General features: G+C 47.5%; 1 protein-coding gene across 1 annotated transcript in view; it reads right to left on the bottom strand.

Moving 5' to 3' along the window:
- Positions 1 to 20,208, bottom strand: part of LOC134967034 (hyaluronan synthase 1-like) — a 33,551-nt gene extending 13,343 nt beyond the window's left edge. Inside the window, exons 1-3 of the mRNA XM_063944023.1 lie at positions 20,101 to 20,208; positions 17,298 to 18,249; positions 3,128 to 3,353 (exon numbers count right to left, since the gene is read on the bottom strand). Of these exons, the coding sequence (XP_063800093.1) occupies positions 3,128 to 3,353; positions 17,298 to 18,203 (1,132 nt within the window). The 5' untranslated portion in view covers positions 18,204 to 18,249; positions 20,101 to 20,208. The remainder of the gene's footprint in view (positions 1 to 3,127; positions 3,354 to 17,297; positions 18,250 to 20,100) is intronic.
- Positions 20,209 to 22,495: the final 2,287 nt, after the last annotated feature.

Genomic DNA, 22,495 nt, shown 5'->3' with positions numbered 1-22,495 from the left:
CTACTATAGTAGTATGTATAAAGAAGAAAGGAAAAAAAAAAAAACCACGGGTAGGTGGTATACAATTATGGATGGACGAGCGACTGCCGACACAGAGGTAGCTACAGCCGTGGACTACCGTACTGTGTCTGCTGCTATATAGACTGGATGATAATGAGATGAAATCAATATATATATATATATATAATATCACTAGTACTGCAGCCGGACAGTTATATATATTTATTATGTAATGACTGATGACGGACCTGCTGGACACTGTCAGCTCAGCAGCACCGCAGACTGCTACAGTAAGCTACTATAGTAGTATGTATAAAGAAGAAAGAAAAAAAAAAAACCACGGGTAGGTGGTATACAATATTATATATATATTATATACAATTATATATATATATATATATATATATTAAACTGGTGGTGATTATTAAACTGGTGGTCAGGTCACTGGTCACACTATCAGCAACTTGCAAGTAGTACTCCTAAGCAGACAATCACAATATATATTATACTGGTGGTCAGTGTGGTCACAATGGCAGTGTGGCACTCTGGCAGCAAAAGTGTGCACTGTACGTTATATGTACTCCTGAGTCCTGCTCTCAGACTCTAACTGCTCCCCACTGTCAGTGTCTCCCCCACAAGTCAGATATACACGTCACACTATCTATCACTTCAGCAAGTAGTAGTACTCCTCCTAATGCTCCCCAAAATTACTACTGTGTCTCTCTCTAGTAGTCTCACTCTCTTCTCTATAAACGGAGAGGACGCCAGCCACGTCCTCTCCCTATGAATCTCAATGCACGTGTGAAAATGGCGGCGACGCGCGGCTCCTTATATAGAATCCGAGTCTCGCGATAGAATCCGAGCCTCGCGAGAATCCGACAGCGGGATGATGACGTTCGGGCGCGCTCGGGTTAACCGAGCAAGGCGGGAAGATCCGAGTCGCTCGGCCCCGTGTAAAAAAAAATGAAGTTCGGGCGGGTTCGGATTTCGAGGAACCGAACCCGCTCATCTCTACTTGCGAGCAGGGCCTTCCTACCTCTGTCTGTCTGTCTGTCTTTGCCCAGTTTTGTTCTATAATTGTTGTTCTAATTGTAAAGCGCAACGGAATATGCTGCGCTATATAAGAAACTGCTAATAAATAAATAAATCACCTGGATGCTGGTTGGTGAGCCGATATTTTTGCGGCAAAAAGTATGCCAAGCACCTCGATTTTGCGCTGTTAGATTGCCGAGTACATTATAATTATTCTGATTAGCAGTGCTTGGTACTATAGAGTGTGCATCAGCTTTATATTTCCTCCTCCTTTGTGGAACTACAAGTCTCAACACAATAGCTTCTCTCATTAAACTTGTAATTAGTTTGTGCAGTCCAAGATCCCCCTCCCTCGGATATCACTGTGACACTAAATTAAATATGGCGCTGGTATTAAGACTGTTTGTTAAATGGGGCCCTTTGTTTGATCTTGCTGTACTACTGCTCTGAGATTGTCTCTTTAAACTGACATGTTATGTGCATTGGGTGTGATTCATAGGGTCGACAGTGTCTAGGTTGACAGGTCAAAAGGTTGACATGAGTCTTTAATGTTTTTTTGGTGTCATTTTCTCCGTACAGTGACCGGGAACCCCAATTAGTGCACCGTGTCCCTGGCTTTGGGCAAGGTGCCTCGCTCCGCTACTGCTGCGCTCAGCACAGGTTACTATTCCCAATCGTAGTCCGTGTGGATCATTAAGTATGAATAAGTTCAAAAAAAGAAAAAAAAAGTGAAAAACTCATGTCAACCTTTTGACCTGTCGACCTAGAATATGTCGTCCTAGAGACCCTGTCGACCAAGAAACCCTGTCGACCTAGTAACTGTCGACCAATAGTGGTCGACCTAAACATTGTCAACCTAGTTACTGTCGACCTAGAGACCGGATCCCATGTGCATTACCTAACCATTTCAATATACTGGGAGGATAAGAATGGGACGCAGAACTTGATTTAGAGATGGACAAAGGAGTGCTGCAGCATGCAGATTCCTGATTATCGGGAATCTGCAGCTGCGCAAGGTCCGTTCTGCACATGCGTAGAACAGGCATTGCGATGTCGCTAGTAGTTTCCCTCCCCGATGGTTACGATGTTGGATCCCAGCTTGCGACGTTGGCTGCAGTGCTGGGATCATAGGCCCTCATTCCGAGTTGATCGCTCGCTAGCTGCTTTTAGCAGCAGTGCAAACGCTAGGCCGCCGCCCTCTGGGAGTGTATCTTAGCATAGCAGAAGTGCGACCGAAAGGATCGCAGAACGGCGTTTACATTTTATCAAGTAGTTTCTGAGTAGCTCCAGACCTACTCCTACCTTGCGAGCACTTCAGACTATTTAGTTCCTGGTTTGACGTCACAAACACGCCCTGCGTTCGGCCAGCCACTCCCCCGTTTCCTCAGGCACGCCTGCATTTTTATCTGGCACGCCTGCGTTTTTCAACACACTCCCGGAAAACGGTCAGTTACCTCCCAGAAACGCCCCTTTCCTGTCAATCACTCAGCGGCCAACAGTGCGACTGAAAAGCGTCGCTAGACCTTGTGTAAAACGCATCAGCTTTTGTGAAAGTACGACGCGCGTGTGCACTGCGCCCCATACGCATGCGCAGAACTGCCGCTTTTTTACCTAATCGCCGTGCTGCAAGCGAAAGCAGCTAGCAATCAACTCGGAATGAGGGCCATAGCTACATGCAGGAGGCGGTTCTTTTGAATCAGGCCCTCACTTACGGATTTGATGCTATCAAGCATGTGCTCTGTCTGTCAGCACCATCTGATAAATTCTGTTAGTCTGGCGGTAGGTAGAGTACGGTAGACAGAGCGGGAGAGGAGGGGAGGTTTGGAGACTGTAGACAGAGGGAAGATGATAAGCACAGTTTTAGGGGGACGATGTATCAGGCCTTTGTGAGCGATACCGTGTAGAAGTCGCCCATTTCAATCAATCAGCTTCAAGCTGTCATTTTATAGACTGTGCTATGTAGATACTGTAAATGACAATTATAAGCTGATTGGTTCCTGCACTGCACATGGTTTTGCCCATTTGCTAACAAATTTACTGCTGCGGTCAGATCTGAATTAGGCCTTAAGTTTGATCATTCTTTATTTAAACTTACCCAATGGGCCACTGATGCAGGAGACACAGTCAAAGTAGGACTGACAGGCCCTCTCCACATTGAATGCGATCCAGTACCTCAGGCTGCTCATGAAACTTATGTAAGAGTCTGAGAGATTTAAAATCCGCACGTCTCCTCCCACTGCGCCATACTGATCATTGGACTCCAGAACTTTCACAAGTTCAATAGTGGCCACTGGCTCCAACTTGGTGTCTGAGTCACAAACCTGTGTGTAAATATAACAATTGTATTCAAGATACTTTTCGCTTGCAATAATTACTCAACCAATTACAAAACAATGCACATAATAATAGTATACCTATATCAATGAGCCTAAGGAGACAGGCAGGCCGGCTCTACCATTAGGCAACTTTAGGCAGCTGCATAGGGAGTCAGGATCTGGGGGGTCGCCACTGAGTCTGCCTATCACAAAATTAGAGATCAGATGTCTCTGAAAGAAACATCCTTGTTGTACTTAATGCAAGAGGTGGCTTTGGAAATTATAAGTCACACTTTCATCTGAAGGGCTGAGAAGTGGGTATTGGTGGTGGTTGGTGGAAGTAGGCTGACTTTTGCCTAGGGTGCCAAGAGTTGTTCCCAGTTTTGCTCACTGCAAAAGGGGTGTAAACCCAGTCTCATCTTCTAATGGGCGCATTTTGCATCTTCTGCTGCACTTTCCAGAGAAACGCGTTTCTCTGTGTACTTTGACCAATGTAATGAAAGACCTTCAAACTTACACATAATAAAGACAGTCCCAATGACCCATCAATCTTCTGATTAATTTCACACCTAAGTTTGGTTGAATTGAATACTTTTTGTGGCTCATAAATTAGATTTATTGTCACAATCAACGGGTGTAGTTCAAATGATCACATACGCTAAAATGCAAGCTGTCTTAGACCAAATAACAAATACTGTAGTAGAATTCTAAAATATATACATAAGCAGAGGTATAATTGATATATAAACTACAGCCATGCTTGTTTGGAAATGTTTTTAGTTTGCGCACCATTCTATTAAATGACATTCAACGGTCACTCAATGGCTGATAACAGAAAAGAATAGCTTGCCTCTAGCTGATCAGCAATCTTACTGTGGGAAAATAAAATCAATTGAAGAAACGGGTCAGTATTTTACATAAATTGGAGCAGGGGCAGATTGGGATGGAAAAACAGCCCGGGAAACTTATGGAAGCAGCCATAATGGGGGAGGGGTCTGTTAAGGGGGTGGAGTCTGTCAAGGGTGGTAAGATCCCTTCCCATAGGACCTGAATCTGATTTGCATGCAGTTTAGCTGTCACTTCATGCTAATGCCGCTACAATGCCATTGTCACGATCCGGGTATCTGGACGCCATTACTTACCCTTCAGATACCTCCTAAGGGTGGCTCAGCGTTCCAGGACCGGATCCCATCTGTTATACTGATATCCACATTTCTGCCTCCTCTCCTGTCACTCTGAGACGCGGTCACCGGGTCGCCATGTTACATCCGGAATGGCGTCTCCCGCGGCCTCCGCCGCTGTCCCTGAGTTTCTGCATGCAGAGTGTCAGAGTGGCGATTACGTCAGCCGCGGCCTCCGCTGTGCCCGCGTGGTTTAGATGTGCACTTATCAGTCTGGCGTCTCCTGTCTCCTGTGGCCGGCGCCGCCATTGCTGTTTTAATTCCCACATGGATTACAAACCAAACTTCCCTCCAAGTGTCTGCATGGGCGCAGCCATCTTGGATTCTGTCATCTGTTCATTTCCACCAATCTGCTGTCTGCATTGTTAATCTGCATAATTGCCTAGCCAATCCCTTCCTTGCTGCAGGTATAAATATTCTGTGCCTGAGCAAGGAAGGCGTCAGTGCTTTGGTTGTCAAACCTAGTTCCAGTTTGTCTCTCTCCTGTGGTTGTTTTCCAGGTTCCAGTTCCTATCTCCACACTTCCACTAAAGAGACCCGCACCAGCATTCCACCTGCGGTGTAGCCTGACTCTCCTATCCATTTGGATTCATCTGCTTCCAGCTACAGATCCACCTGCTTTCAGCATCCAGTTTCCAGCAGAGGTCAGCTCTTCTTAAAGTGCCGGTACCCTTTTCTGCAGATTATCATTTATCACCGGCATTATTATTTCACCGCTCTCAAGCTCCAAACATCACTTCATATTTCATCGCTCTCAAGCTACATTTATCATTTAACTGGTTCCAGCCAGTATCCACTCCGTGCCAACATCAGTCTGGTTCCAGCCAGTACCCACAGCAGCCGTTTTATCCACAGCAGCCCAGCTTTTCCTGGAACACCAGCTGGTACGATCCTGGGCTATCTCCATTGCTACAGTCGGGCCTGGTAAGGACTTTCCAACTAGAAGATTATAAGAACTATCTCACACTACCAGAGCCCTGTGGCCCTTGCCACCCTGTAGAACCCAGGAACTGTATTTATCCTCTGCTGATTTTTATGTTTTCTTTTACTGCTGCTGTGTTACGGAGTTTGTCATAAATAAACATCATTGACTTTTACCCTGGTTGTCGTGTTCTCGCCTTCGGGCATTTCTTCTACATGTTACTTACATGTCTAGGGGTCTGATACAACCTCCCAGGTTCCGTTACATCTCAGCCCCTACAACTGAGGCTGCCTCCCGTCAGCTCAGGCCCTCAGTTGTGACAGTAAGCACTGACCATATGAATCCAGCCGGAGACCAGGATCAAGCGGCCAGGCCGATGCAAGAACTGGCAGCCCGACTTGAACATCAGGAGGCTGCACAGGGCCACATCATCCGCTGTCTCCAGGATCTCTCTACTCGGCTGGATGGGATTCAGACAACCCTCCGTGGATCAGACGCGTCCGGTGCGTCAACCACAGTGACTCCAGCTATAACCCCACCCACCTTACCCATTTCTGCTCCACGTCTTCATCTTCCAACGCCAGCAAAATTTGACGGATCTCCAAGATTCTGCAGGGGATTTCTCAACCAGTGTGAGATTCAGTTTGAGCTACAACCTGGCAATTTTCCCAGTGACCGTACAAAAATTGCCTACATTATCTCTCTTCTCAGTGGCTCAGCCCTTGATTGGGCATCACCGTTATGGGAGAGGTCCGACACCCTGCTATCCTCCTACACTGCATTCGTGTCAACATTCAGGCGTATCTTCGACGAGCCAGGCCGGGTAACTTCAGCTTCATCTGAGATTCTCCGTTTACGCCAGGGATCACGTACTGTAGGACAATATCTTATACAGTTTCAGATCCTGGCATCCGAACTGGCATGGAACGACGAGGCCCTGTATGCTGCATTCTGGCATGGCTTATCTGAGCGTATTAAAGATGAGTTAGTTACCAGAGACTTACCTTCCAAGTTAGATGAGCTAATCTCACTCTGCACGAAAGTTGATTTACGTTTCAGAGAGAGAGCAACTGAGCGTGGAAGATCATCTGCTCCAAAATCTTCTGCTCCTCCTCCTCGCCAACTGTCACCATCTAAAGACGAGCCCATGCAAATTGGCCGTTCCCGTTTAACTCCTGCTGAGCGCCGAAGACGTCTCTCTGAGTCTCTTTGTCTTTACTGTGCAGCTCCGTCTCACACCATCAATGCCTGTCCCGAACGTCCGGGAAAACTCCAAACCCTAGCTCGCCCAGGAGAGGGCCGGCTAGGAGTAATGATCTCCTCTCCATCTCCTCATGATTGTTATCTCCCAGTGTCGCTCCAAATTGCTCAACGTTACCGGAACGTCATTGCCCTCCTTGATTCCGGAGCAGCTGGGAACTTTATTACCGAAGCCTATGTTAAACGGTGGTCCCTACCCACCGAGAGACTTCCTTCGTCCATTTCCTTAACTGCCGTGGATGGCAGCAAGATTTTTGATGCAGTTATTTCTCTAAGGACTCTACCAGTTCGTCTGAGAGTGGGAGTTCTTCATTCTGAATTTATTTCTTTTTTAGTGATTCCAAGAGCCACACATCCTGTGGTCCTGGGCCTTCCATGGCTCCGTCTTCACAATCCATCTATTGATTGGACGACTACGCAGATTCTGGCATGGGGTCCCTCCTGTGCTGAGACATGTTTGTTTAAAGTATTGCCTGTCTGTTCTTCCTCCCCCTGGTCGTCTGATGTTCCACCTCCTCCATATCAAGATTTCACGGATGTGTTCAGTAAAGCCTCTGCTGATATCCTTCCTCCTCATAGAGAATGGGACTGCCCGATTGATCTCGTTCCAGGGAAGGTTCCACCTCGAGGCCGAACTTACCCGTTGTCTCTGCCTGAGACGCATTCCATGGAGGAATACATTAAAGAGAACCTAGCAAAGGGGTTCATTCGACCTTCCTCTTCTCCAGCCGGCGCAGGCTTCTTTTTCGTAAAGAAAAAAGATGGTGGTCTGCGGCCGTGCATTGACTACAGAGGTCTGAACGACATTACCATCAAGAACCGCTATCCACTACCCCTGATTACTGAGCTCTTTGATAGAGTCAGCGGAGCTACCATCTTTACAAAGCTGGACTTGAGAGGTGCATACAATCTCATCCGGATCCGTGAGGGTGACGAGTGGAAGACCGCCTTTAACACCCGTGACGGACATTATGAGTACCTCGTCATGCCCTTCGGATTGAGCAATGCTCCAGCTGTCTTCCAGCATTTTGTCAATGAGATCTTCAGAGACATTTTATACCGTCATGTCGTGGTCTATCTAGATGATATCCTCATTTTTGCCAACAATTTAGAGAAACATCGTTTTTGGGTAAAAGAGGTTCTGTCCCGTCTCCGTGTCAATCATCTCTATTGCAAATTAGAGAAATGCGTCTTTGAAGTCAAGTCCATTCCGTTTCTAGGTTACATTGTGTCCGGTTCCGGACTAGAGATGGATCCTGAGAAACTACAAGCAATCCAGAATTGGCCGATACCCTTAACACTCAAAGGGGTCCAGAGGTTCTTAGGGTTCGCCAATTATTACAGAAAGTTTATACGAGACTTTTCCACCATTGTGGCGCCTATTACTGCTTTAACTAAGAAGGGTGCTAACCCGTCCAAGTGGTCTGAAGAAGCTACGCAAGCTTTTCATCTCTTAAAACAACGGTTCATCTCTGCACCAGTTCTGAAACAGCCCGACATCGACTCTCCTTTTATCTTAGAGGTGGATGCCTCCTCCGTTGGAGTAGGAGCGGTGTTATCTCAGAGGGCTAAAGATGGCCATTTACATCCTTGCAGTTTCTTCTCTCAGAAGTTCTCCCCAGCGGAGCGCAACTATGCCATTGGCGACCAGGAGTTGCTAGCCATCAAGCTCGCTCTAGAGGAATGGAGATATCTGTTGGAGGGAGCTTCTCATTCAATCACCATACTTACAGACCACAAGAACCTTTTATATCTGAAAGGCGCACAATGTCTCAACCCTCGTCAGGCCAGATGGGCACTTTTCTTTTCCAGGTTCGACTTTAAACTCCAGTTCTGTCCGGGCTCTCAGAATCGCAAGGCCGATGCCCTTTCCCGCTCATGGGAGCAAGAAAATGAGTCAGAGTCTTCAGACAAGCATCCTATTATCAATCCGTTGGCATTCTCCACGGTAGGGATGGACTATACGCCCCCACTAGGGAAAAGTTTTGTGAAGCCGGTACTGAGGAAGAAGCTCATGCATTGGGCCCATGCTTCCCGTTTTGCCGGACATACAGGTATCCAAAAAACCCTGGAGTTTATCTCTAGGTCCTATTGGTGGCCAACTCTGAGAAAGGACGTCATGGAGTTTATTGCATCTTGCCCAAAGTGTGCCCAACATAAAGTCTCCCGCCAGTCGCCTGCGGGGCAACTGGTTCCACTATCCATTCCTCGTCGACCATGGACCCATTTGTCGATGGATTTCATTACAGACTTACCCATGTGCAACAAGTTCAATACCATCTGGGTGGTAGTTGACCGGTTCACCAAGATGGCACACTTCATTCCTCTCACCGGTCTTCCGTCAGCTTCCAAGTTGGCTCAAGTGTTCATACAAGAGATCTTCCGACTCCACGGTCTGCCTGAAGAAATTATCTCAGATCGAGGAGTTCAATTCACAGCCAAATTCTGGCGAAGTTTATGTCAAGTCCTCCAAGTCAAACTAAAGTTTTCCACGGCTTACCATCCTCAGACCAATGGTCAAACTGAGAGGGTGAATCAGGACTTGGAGGCCTTCCTCCGCATCTATGTGTCTTCCTCTCAAGATGACTGGGTTCAGTTACTTCCCTGGGCCGAGTTCTGTCATAACAATCAGTATCATTCCTCATCTTCTTCAACACCATTCTTCACCAACTTTGGATTCCACCCTAAAGTCCCTGAATTCCAACCGCTCCCAGCAACTTCTGTTCCAGCAGTGGATATCACCTTGCATCAGTTTGCAAACAACTGGAAGAGTGTACGAGCAGCTCTGCTCAAGGCATCGTTCAGGTATAAGAAGTTTGCGGACAAGAAGCGTAGAGCGGTACCTGCTCTCAAGGTGGGTGATCGGGTATGGTTATCCACGAAGAATTTGAGGTTAAGAGTCCCCAGTATGAAGTTTGCACCTCGCTACATTGGTCCTTTCAAAATTGAGCAAGTCATCAATCCTGTTGCTTACAGACTTCAGTTACCTCCCTTCTTAAAAATACCCAGGACATTCCATGTTTCCCTGTTGAAACCGCTGATCCTGAATCGGTTTCATTCCTCACTTCCACCAACTCCGAAAGTCCAAACTCAACGAGGTGTTGAGTATGAAGTGGCCAAGATCCTGGACTCACGTCACCGTTACGGTCAACTACAGTATCTTATTGACTGGAAGTGTTACGGCCCTGAGGAACGCTCATGGACCAATGCTTCTGATGTCCATGCTCCTGCCTTGGTCCGGAGATTCCATTCCAAGTTTCCTCAAAAGCCAAAGAAGTGTCCTGGGGCCACTCCTAAAGGGGGGGGGTGCTGTCACGATCCGGGTATCTGGACGCCATTACTTACCCTTCAGATGCCTCCTAAGGCTGGCTCAGCGTTCCAGGACCGGATCCCATCTGTTATACTGATATCCACATTCCTGCCTCCTCTCCTGTCACTCTGAGACGCGGTCACCGCGGCGCCATGTTACATCCGGAATGGCGTCTCCCGCGGCCTCCGCCGCTGTCCCTGAGTTTCTGCATGCAGAGTGTCAGAGTGGCGATTACGTCAGCCGCGGCCTCCGCTGTGCCCGCGTGGTTTAGATGTGCACTTATCAGTCTGGCGTCTCCTGTCTCCTGTGGCCGGCGCCGCCATTGCTGTTTTAATTCCCACATGGATTACAAACCAAACTTCCCTCCAAGTGTCTGCATGGGCGCAGCCATCTTGGATTCTGTCATCTGTTCATTTCCACCAATCTGCTGTCTGCATTGTTAATCTGCATAATTGCCTAGCCAATCCCTTCCTTGCTGCAGGTATAAATATTCTGTGCCTGAGCAAGGAAGGCGTCAGTGCTTTGGTTGTCAAACCTAGTTCCAGTTTGTCTCTCTCCTGTGGTTGTTTTCCAGGTTCCAGTTCCTATCTCCACACTTCCACTAAAGAGACCCGCACCAGCATTCCACCTGCGGTGTAGCCTGACTCTCCTATCCATTTGGATTCATCTGCTTCCAGCTACAGATCCACCTGCTTTCAGCATCCAGCTTCCAGAAGAGGTCAGCTCTTCTTAAAGTGCCGGTACCCTTTTCTGCAGATTATCATTTATCACCGGCATTATTATTTCACCGCTCTCAAGCTCCAAACATCACTTCATATTTCATCGCTCTCAAGCTACATTTATCATTTAACTGGTTCCAGCCAGTATCCACTCCGTGCCAACATCAGTCTGGTTCCAGCCAGTACCCACAGCAGCCGTTTTATCCACAGCAGCCCAGCTTTTCCTGGAACACCAGCTGGTACGATCCTGGGCTATCTCCATTGCTACAGTCGGGCCTGGTAAGGACTTTCCAACTAGAAGATTATAAGAACTATCTCACACTACCAGAGCCCTGTGGCCCTTGCCACCCTGTAGAACCCAGGAACTGTATTTATCCTCTGCTGATTTTTATGTTTTCTTTTACTGCTGCTGTGTTACGGAGTTTGTCATAAATAAACATCATTGACTTTTACCCTGGTTGTCGTGTTCTCGCCTTCGGGCATTTCTTCTACATGTTACTTACAGGTCTAGGGGTCTGATACAACCTCCCAGGTTCCGTTACATCTCAGCCCCTACAACTGAGGCTGCCTCCCGTCAGCTCAGGCCCTCAGTTGTGACAGCCATTCCCTGGTGAACATCCATGCATCCGCATATGCAGGTACTGAGACACCCACTTTCAGTGTTTACAGATGCTGCAATCATGCTTTGAGCATCTTTAAACACCATCATCTGATCTTTCACCAGCCTTATGCTAGGTGCAGATCATCCGTCTGAGTATGGCCTCCAATGTGAGCATCTCTATATGCAACCACTTATAGCAGCACCACCATACAATCCCCTGTAACCGCCTAGGAAAGTCCAGCAAATTTCTATTACACTTCTTGGAGCGTGAGTCTTAATCTGCAATGCAACTTTGTACGAACAACATCAGGACGAATGCACGGTGAAACTCAGATACATGCGTAGACTAAAAACATGGTACAAGAAAAGAATATACACATTGACCCCCACGGGGTGGGGGACGGGACACATTAGGAAAGAATAAAACTCATTGGCCTCCACAAGAAAAAAATTAAATACATTGACCCCTGCAGAGGTTAAAAAAAACACGTTAGCCCCTGACAGGAAGATTAAAATACAATAGCATCCAGAGGAGAGAAAAAAAACACAATGGCCCCAACAGGTAAACAAAAAAGCACATTGGCCCCCAAAGAAACAAAAACTCACTGGCCTTGATAGCAAAAATAATATAAAACACATTAGCCTCCACAGATAATACAATCACATTGGCCTTAATAGCAAAAAAACAACAACACAAAAATACACAAAACACATAAGCCCCCACAGAACAGGTAGTGTATGTCCCTGGTCTGGGGTGTACTGTATGTCTAGGGGGTCGGTGGGCAAAGGTGGTAGGGTATGTTCCAGAGGCAGGGGTGGTGGTTATGGGGAAGGGGGTATGGAGGCTGGATACAAAGGGGAGCACACTATGGGGGTGTATGGAGGCTGGCTACAGAGGGGAGCACACTATGGGGAGGGGGGTATGGAGGCTGGCTACAGAGGGGAGCACACTATGGGGAGGGGGTATGGAGGCTGGCTACAGAGGGGAGCACACTATGGGGAGGTGGGTATGGAGGCTGGCTACAGAGGGGAGCACACTATGGGGAGGTGGGTATGGAGGCTGACTACAGAGTAGAGCACACTGTGGGAGAGGGTATGGAGGCTGGCTACAGAGGGGAGCACACTTTGGGGAGGTGGATATGGAGGCTGGCTACAGGGGGAGCACACTATGGGAGGGGGTATGGAGGCTAGCTACAGAGAGGAGCACACTATGGGGAGGGTGGTATGAAGGCTGGCTACAGAGAGGAGCACACTATGGGGAGGGTGGTATGATGGCTGGCTACAGAGGGGAGCACACTATGGGGAGGAGGGTATGGAGGCTGGCTACAGAGGGGAGCACACTATGGGGAGGTGGGTATGGAGGCTGGCTACAGAGGGGAGCACACTATATGGAGGTGGGTATGGAGGCTGACTACAGAGTGGAGCACACTGTGGGAGAGGGTATGGAGGCTGGCTACAGAGGGGAGCACACTATGGGGAGGTGGATATGGAGGCTGGCTACAGAATGGAGCACACTATGGGAGGGGGTATGGAGGCTGGCTACAGAGAGGAGCACACTATGGGGAGGGTGGTATGAAGGCTGGCTACAGAGAGGAGCACACTATGGGGAGGTGGGTATGGAGGCTGACTACAGAGTGGAGCACACTGTGGGAGAGGGTATGGAGGCTGGCTACAGAGGGGCGCACACTATGGGGAGGTGGATATGGAGGCTGGCTACAGAGGGGAGCACACTATGGGAGGGGGTATGGAGGCTGGCTACAGAGAGGAGCACACTATGGGGAGGGTGGTATGAAGGCTGGCTACAGAGAGGAGCACACTATGGGGAGGTGGGTATGGAGGCTGGCTACAGAGGGGAGCACACTATGGGGAGGTGGGTATGGAGGCTGACTACAGAGTGGAGCACACTGTGGGAGAGGGTATGGAGGCTGGCTACAGAGGGGAGCACACTTTGGGGAGGTGGATATGGAGGCTGGCTACAGGGGGAGCACACTATGGGAGGGGGTATGGAGGCTGGCTACAGAGAGGAGCACACTATGGGGAGGGTGGTATGAAGGCTGGCTACAGAGAGGAGCACACTATGGGGAGGGTGGTATGAAGGCTGGCTACAGAGAGGAGCACACTATGGGGAGGTGGGTATGGAGGCTGGCTACAGAGGGGAGCACACTATGGGGAGGTGGGTATGGAGGCTGACTACAGAGTGGAGCACACAGTGGGAGAGGGTATGGAGGCTGGCTATAGAGGGGAGCACACTTTGGGGAGGTGGATATGGAGGCTGGCTACAGAGGGGAGCACACTTTGGGGAGGTGGATATGGAGGCTGGCTACAGGGGGAGCACACTATGGGAGGGGGTATGATGGCTGGCTACAGAGGGGAGCACACTATGGGAGGGGGTATGATGGCTGGCTACAGAGGGGAGCACAATATGGGGAGGGTGGTATGATGGCTGGCTACAGAGGGGAGCACAATATGGGGAGGGGGAATAGGGGTTGGCAATAGGGGATCACAGCATGGGGAGGAGGGGTATGGAGGCTGGCTATAGGGGGGTAAACACACTGCAGAGGTTTGCACACTATGGTGGGTGGCTGCAGGGGTTTGCACACTATGGGAGTAGAGTGTTGGAGAGAGGCTACATGAGTGGCTGGAGTGCATACTGCAGGCTGGGGTCGCGGAGCTGGAGCCTAGTCACAGTTCTTTACACAAGCTTACCTGAGGGCCGTGCCTATGGCTGTCAGGAGTGGGGACTGAGGGAAGGAAGAGCAACACCTCACATCACTCAACTGGCCAAGAGCTGCCAAAGTCACACCGGAAGTTAGTGCCAGTTGTTGGGGAGGGGGGCGGAGCTCAGTGTGCGGACAAGTGGAGGTTGGTGGAGGGCGTGGAATGTTTGTACTGTATATGGGGGGATCGCAGGGGGTGGCTGTTACTGCCCATGTGTTTTTTTCTGCGGCTTCGAAGTACCGGGGTGTTCTGGTAACTGTATGTGGCCAAAGCCATATAGAGATGACCCTGGGCTAGTGACAGCAGCCTCATGCAGTACGGGCAGCCGGAGTGAGGGGGATGTACAAATATATTAAGACCCCACTGCCGGGTTTACGCCACCGGGAGTATCGCCATCTTTTGATGGCGATACCCTATAGAAGCCTATGGGCTTCTTGCCGCCGCATCCCGCCGCTGATCTGCGCCACTCACAACGACCTCCCACCCCCCCGGCCCCCCTCCTCCTTCTTCCATGCAGCACAGCCTTGACTCCTTCCAGCAGCAGGGGGAGAAGGAGGAGCCCGGGGACTACCTGCACACGTCACCTCCTGGGGCTGGGAGGTGACGGAAGCCGCCACATACCCTCTCCTGTGGACCATCACGGATCGCAGGACTCCCCTGGCATTGCATGTTAGTACATCTGCGATTACATCATTGCGATGACCGGCAATGACCCGCTATCAGTGATAGTACATCCCGCCCTGAGTGTGACTGGAAAGCTGCCATAACCAGCTCCTCCAGCTCCCATCTACACAGCAGCCTCTCTCCAGAATGTGTGGTGCGGAGGTGGTACCCTGAGGCTGCTGGAGTCGGAGAGCTAAATGAGTGAACCGCGCAGTCTGAGATGGGAGCCGGAGGAGCTGGTTATGGCAGCTTTCCAGTAACACTCACTCTGGCTGCCCGTTCTGCATGAGGCTGCTGTCACTAGCACAGGGTCATCTCTATATGGCTTTAGCCCCATACTCCCAAGAGCTTGGGCTGTCACCATTCCCCCTCCCTGTTACTTGCTGGAAGCTACCAAAAGACCCCCGTACCTTAAGGCCACAGAAAAAAACAACACAGACAGTGAACAGGTGGCGGATGCTGAAGAGGAGTCTGGAGTTTCGCAAATCCCGGAAGCACGGAACAGGCAGACATGAATCGGCCCAGGCCAGCAGGTGTCGGCCCGGAATAGCCAGCCCGTCAGAGGTGCAGTTGAGACCGGCTCAGGGGGAAGTCATCCGGTATCCAGGCTGCATGTGTCTATTACAGCGGTTCTCAAACACGGTCCTCAGGGCACCCCAATTTCCCAGGTTTTAGGTATATCCATGACTCAGCACAGATGGTTAAATCAAATTGACTGAAGTGCTAATTATGTCCCCTGTGCAGTGCCAAATTTTCCACTAGGCACGTGAGGCAGTAACCCCACCAGTGCTATCAGCGCCCGCCTGCTGACTACACCAAAGATTGCGTTATTCCTGGCTGCCTTCCGCTGCCCGCATCCCCCCTGCCAGCCAGCGTTGGAAGAGCCAGGAGCCGAGGGACAGAAGCTGGTGCAGATTGTGGTGAGTGAGAGAAAGACACACACACACACACACTCACACTCTCTCTCACTGTTTCTCACCTGGTGCAATGCTATAAGGGGCTACCTGGTGCAATGTGTATTAGGGGCTACCTGGTGCACTGTTTATAAGGGGCTACCTGGTGCAATGAGTATAATGGGCTACCTGGTGCAATGTGTATAAGAGGCTACCTGGTGCAATGAGTATAATGGGCTACCTGGTGCAATGTGTATAAGAGGCTACCTGGTGCAATGTGTATTAGGGGCTATCTGGTGCAATGTGTAATAGGAGCAACCTGGCGCAATGTGTATAAGGGGCTACCTAGCGCAATGTGTATTAGGGGCTATCTGGCACAATGTGTATAAGAGGCTTGACCTGGTGCAATGTGTACAAGAGGCTCTACCTGGCACAATGTGTATAAGGTACTCTACTGAGCATAGTTTGTATAAGGGTCTCTACCTGGTGTAATGTGTATAAGAGGCTCTACCTGGCACAACGTGTATAAGTGGCTCTATCTGGTGTAATGTGTGTAAGGCAGGGTGCCCCAGGTTAGTGACAGAGAACCTTCAGTGCACACTGTCCCTGTTTTCAGTGGGGAAGGGGGGCACCAAAGGAAACATTTGCTTTGGGATACAAGGTCTACAACTGGCCCTGCCCCTTCCCCCGCATTAGTGGAGTGGCACGGCAAACCCCACCCTCTTCCCCTGTATCAGTGGAGCGGCATGGCATTTCCTCGAATGACAGTTCCCCCCACCCCACCCGCATCAGAACAGCGACACAGATGTCCCTGCCCCCCACCCCCTGCATCAGAGCAGCAGCCCAGCATGGCATTTACCTCTCCTGCCGCCACATCAGAGCAGCAGCAGATGAAAGGCAGATGGACTGGCGGGTCGCAAGGCATAGCTGTAGAGGCACCAAGCACCTGAGCAAAGGTACAGTGGGTGAGTTATTAAAGGGGGGAGAGGTTTGGATGTTCAGCGGCAAATATCACTATGCTTAGGTGGGGGGCGGCCAATATCATTGTGCCTAGGGGCATTCTGATTCTGAAATCCAGATCTGCACCTGTGGCCAAGCATGGATTAACTTTAAATCTGGACCGTTGGTGTGCCTTGAGGACTGCGTTTGAAAACCTTTGGTCTATTATAATTTATAATGTGTTTTGACCACTCTCAACTATTCGGCAACTCGTATGCCTGCAAGGTAATTACTGCATAAATAAAGTCTAAATACTGGAGAATTGCACTGTTCTTCAACTGCTATTTAGCAAACACTGAACAGTTTGAGAACATTGAAAGATACTACTGCACCAGGTGCTATAAAAATTAGGGGTCTATTTACTAAGCCTTGTATGGAGATAAAGTGGACGGAGATAAAGTACCAGCCAATCAGCTCCTAACTGCTATACCACAGGCTTGATTTGAAAAATGACAGTTAGAAACTGGTTGGCTGGTACTTTATCTCCGTCCACTTTACCTCCATCCAAGTCTTAGTAAATAGACCCCTTTGACATTTATGTTCTGACTCTTTTTGAAACTGTGATACATTTGAGAAATAAATGGTGCTCAATAGAATGTACAGCATACTGTATCTGGCAGTCATGCTACACAGTTCTGATCTAATTGCCTATTTAGAAATAATTGATCTAGGCATGCATCGTACCTGGACATAATCTACACTGTCTCCAAGGGCTTTGAAGGCTGTGTACATGACTTCTCTCTTTCCCCCCCACTTCTGCATGATGCACACACATCTTTTTGTCCTTATCAGATGCTCAACCTCCTGTGTTGTGGGATCCTCCATCTCAATCTCTGAGTATATGGGCAATGGTTCCTCCTGTAAGTGGTCACCTGACGGATACCTTTTATGATTGTGCATCTCAATTCCAGGGGAAGATGGCCCATCGTTTGCCCTGTTATCATAGACAGTAGACCCTTGATATTGCAAGTCATCAATGCTATCATAAGTCTCATTATTCCCTTGTACCCCAATGTTTATACAGTTAATGGCAACACTTTTATCTTCAAGGTTTTGAGGAACATTTGCTCTCTCGCTACCATCATGGATGTTTCGGGCCTGTTGGTCCCTGTGATGGTAGTTTTTCTCCCAAATGTATGTCCCAACATCTTCATTGGCAAAAACTTCTTGAAACATATCCATCATGTACTGATCTTCTGGGCTGTTGCCATCAATTACCATGATGATTTTTAATTTGGTGGGAGGGTAGTCTGTATTTTTTACAGACTCTAGGCACTCACGTAGGTAGTTTGGATCTTCCTGGTAAGCTGATATAGTCAATGCCACCGATTTGGTGTAAGTGCAGGGGAGTCCAACTCTTCTCATCTTTCTGTGCTCCAGGTATGCAAAGAAGCTCTGGATGACCAGATGGGCAGAGAGAAAGGCCCCATAGAGGCCAAAGGCCATGATTCTATACTCATCCGTTGCTAAGGGAATGCTGTCAATAAAAGCCCATAGCAACAATGACAGTAACAAGAGAGCAAAGGAGAAAGTCACTATCCTTCGGAGAACCCCAATGCAACACCGCTCATCACTTGCTGTATTGCCCATTTCTGTTCAACAAACCCCAAAGATGAGAGAGCTTTGAGCAAGGTGTCTGCAAGGAAAGAAACACAATAAAACACTAGTTTGAATTAAAAGTTTAACAATTATTATTCAGTAAATTATCATTACAGCTAATCAAATAAGTACATACAGATGGAGTAGACTTTACAAGTACAATGTACAGAACACTTTAGTGCACATGCCAAAAGCTGCACCCTTTCGTTTCCATCGATGAGTTGGAATTAAGACCTCTAAGTGCTGATAACTATAGGGTTAGCTAATTGAAACAACAAATTGTACTCGTATGCTGTGTGCCTGATAATGAAGGTGCAGCCATGCACTGAAACAGCTGTTGTGCTTATGATGGTGCGGAGTACATGCTGACAGATAGATAGATATTACAAAGTAATGAAATTGCAAGCAAATATATTAAAAAATAATAATAATTACTTTACGAATAATGATAACAATAGACACTAGGGGAACGTTTTATTTGAAAAATGTTGAAGACCATATAGAAAAGCATGACCTTGATGTAGCGGTGCCTATTTTAAGCAATCTGAAAATCTACACTATGTAGAGCCTAAAATAGAAAACTTGCAAATTGTTGAACGGTGCCAAACTTTGGAGATCCCTGGAGTGGGTCCCAGCCTTTATCATGAGGCCTTAGAATAGACAATTACATGGCCCAGAGTGGATACTGTTATCATGCTGTGTAGGGACCGATGGTATCAGAGAAGCCTTGAAGTTGACCCAGTGGCTTACCATGTATTTGCAAATGCATGCAACAAATATCTCTGAATTTCTATCACCATATAGTTCAGGGTCGGATTGGGAACAAAAAGCGGCCCTGGAAAAAATTGTACTAGTGGCCCCACATGGGCAGCACCAGAGGTGTAAGGTCTAGACATGGGCCATGGCAGCAGCACCCTCCCCCCAAGACTTTCCAGATAGTGGGCATGTCCAGCATCAAGGGGGAAGTTAAAAGGAAATAAAATTACATATTATGAGCACATTATATGATACACCTTTAGAATTTAGGAAACTATATAATTCTTTAGAAAGATATATTTTCTTGCTTATTACACCAACCGTATCCCAATCACTATTCACTCAATCTTATATGTCAGCCAAGCAGGCAGACAGAGCATACACTAGATCATCTGCAATCTCAGGCTAAGTGGCAAAGTGATTTTCATATACAGTATGCAAATTATTTTGCATCTTATTCATTATGTCTATAAAAAGGACCACATGTCCTCAAACAAAACAGGCCCCACGGGTGCGTCGGCTCACCGGGAATCTTCCCTGTAAGCCCTATGGCCAATCCGCCTCTGATATAGTTTTTCAAGTATTGTTGCAAGTACTATTTAGTGTGGCGGGGAACCCTGGGGGGACAACCCCCGAGTTCTGTTTTAAGTGTCAAATGATTGTAAACTGTACTATATTGTTGACTTAGTGTTGTTAAGCAACATTGATAAAAATGTTTAGGCTAAATAACATTTAAATTGAACTGGCACAATTATGGGAAAATGTGTTTCTATTGCCTGCAGGGCTGTTATCAAATATTAGAATAATTAGCCACCATCCGCAAACAATTTTGTAAATCAGATCCTTTGTCATTAGTAAACTGGTCTACAATAAAAGTAGTTAAGGGATATATGAATGTAAGTTTGTGCTTTATATTGCCATACAATATTATATTATTAAATATACTACTGTATATTGTGTTTAATGACAATATCCCACAGATCTATGTTTACTATTAAATATATTTTCTATATATGATGACATGCTTGCAATGATTAACCTTTTGCATGCCAGATGGTTAGTGGTGTCCCATGCCAATACATTATTACCAGCTAAGTACACTACATAATATTTAACAGACAATTTCACTTACCGAATGAGACAAGTAGTCCTTGCTGTGACTGTGATTGCAGATTGCTGTTTGCCTTCCAGTAGGTCTGTTCTGTTATATAGTGGGACACACCTCGGCAGTGACATAATGATTATGTAGTAGCCCAAGTCTGCAACACAAGTTTAGGAAACTATTTGGACGGCCAGCTGGGGATACCCCTGATCTGAGTACTGTACATGAGCAATAACGAAAGGACTAAATCAAGTGTAAGAAAATTCAAGGGATTAATGCTTTAGATCAAAACCAGGCAGACGGATGTAACTGTGGCCCTCCTGCTGTTGTGGGACTACAAGTCCCAGCAGGGTGAAATCTGTAGTTTTATAACAATTGGCCCTCCATAGGCTGACCTAATCAAAATACATACGTTTGGTTGACAATATTTCAGCAATAAATATGTTTACTGTTGGGGGAGAATACTGGCAACATTATGCCGTCATGGTTCTAATGTTAGTTAAAACTTAAAACATTATCACCATGCATTTTAAATTTAAATGTGTAGGTAAAGCATCATGTTTAAAGTTATAGGTCTTATTCAGGTTTGTTAGCAAACCAAAAAAGTTAGCAATTGGGCAAAACCATGGGGGTCATTCCGAGTTGATCGCTCGCTAGCAGTTTTTAGCAGCCGTGCAAACGCATTGTCGCCGCCCACCGGGGAGTGTATTTTCGCTTTGCAGAAGTGCGATGGCTTGTGCAGCAGAGCGCCTGCAAACACATTTTGTGCAAAACAAGACCAGCCCTGTAGTTACTTATCCTATGCGATGATTCTAACTACGGGGGGACGGCTTTTGACGTCACACACCCGCCCAGTGAACGCCCAGCCATGCCTTCGTTTTCCCCGACACGCCTGCATTTTTCTACGCACTCCCTGAAAACGGTCAGTTGACACCCAGAAATGCCCACTTTCTGTCAGTCACCTTGCGGCCGTCTGTGCGAATGTAATCGTCGCTAGAACCAGTGCAAAACCACAATGGACTTTGTACCCGTACGACGCGCGTGCGCATTGCAGATCATACATATGCGCAGATCATACGCATGCGCAGATTAGCCATTTTTCTTACTGATCGCTATGCTGGGAACAACGGCAGCTAGCGATCAACTCGGAATGACCCCCCCATGTTCACTGCAGGTGGGGCAGATGTAACATGTGCAGAGAGATTTAGTTTTGGGTGGGGTGTGTTCAAACTGAAGTCTAAATTGCAGTGTAAAAATAAAGCAGCCAGTATTTACCCTGCACAGAAACAATACAACCCACCCAAATCTAACTCTCTCTGCACATGTTACATCTGCCCCACCTGCAGTGCACATGGTTTTGACCAATTGATAACTCTTTTGGTTTGCTAACAAACCTGAATAACCCCCATAACGCTGACGCTATTAAAATGCTTTAACTAACATCACAACTATGTCGGCACAATACTGTCGGCTGTCAACAAATTGCTTGTCGCAGTCTAATCTATTACAATAAACAGTATTACACTACAGTGATGTATAAAGCTGTATACTGCAGTTATTTCCATTGTATTTATTACTGGAACAGAGAGAGTACACATTTATTTGCAGGAACAAGAGAATCTGGAAAAATTTACATATGTGTCACAAAGACACGAGCAAGCCGCTGCGCAGCGCTGGATATGTCTGTAGGAAATACAGGAATTAGTTTGAAGAGTCTTGTTTCTAAAGTCTAATGTCATTTTCCAATTTCTGGAGTAGAGGCATCAGTGCTAGTGTAATTTACCTATACTGGAAATGTTCAAAAATAGTATTCACCAGCCAATCTTTTCTGTTTATACTGAACTGAATTTAAGGCCTGATTGAGGGATGTACATAAGATGTAAATCTGATGGTTCACAGGCATCTCTGATGTTTGTTGGTCTGTGCATGCGCAGAATCTGTCCTGTGCATGTGTAGTCCTGTGTGATCACTCGCAGTTTCCCAATAGCTGCAGCCTGTCACTGGGGAGCGGCGTCGGGGACCGTTCTACAGAAATGGGCATTTGGACGCAGATTTCCTGCCCCCAGCAGAGGATTTCTGGCAGCCAGTCTGCCAAAGCTATGGCTTAGTCAGAGTTTTTTTTTACAGATGCCTCCTACTACATTAGAATATTTGAGCATCCAAAGTAGCTGCAGCAATACTCACACTGTCTGTGACCTTATCTGAATCATGCCTTTAGTCCATGATGTGTAGAAATAAATTAATTCATTTTTTTTTGTCACAGTAATACCCTAGAGCAGGGTTTCCCAAACTAAGTCCTCAAAGCACCCTAATGGCACTAAAGATCCGAATGGTCATAATGGTCCATGTTTTTAAGGGCATCAAAGATGCACATATTGAGCAGGAAAGAAGCTTGGTAAGGTTGAGTCGGCCGCGCACTGGCATG

Source organism: Pseudophryne corroboree, chromosome 10, assembly GCF_028390025.1.
Source record: "Pseudophryne corroboree isolate aPseCor3 chromosome 10, aPseCor3.hap2, whole genome shotgun sequence".
Classification (NCBI taxonomy): Eukaryota; Metazoa; Chordata; class Amphibia; order Anura; family Myobatrachidae; genus Pseudophryne; species Pseudophryne corroboree.
Note: the sequence above shows the minus strand (reverse complement) of the source record. Positions and strands in the feature narration are given on the sequence as shown.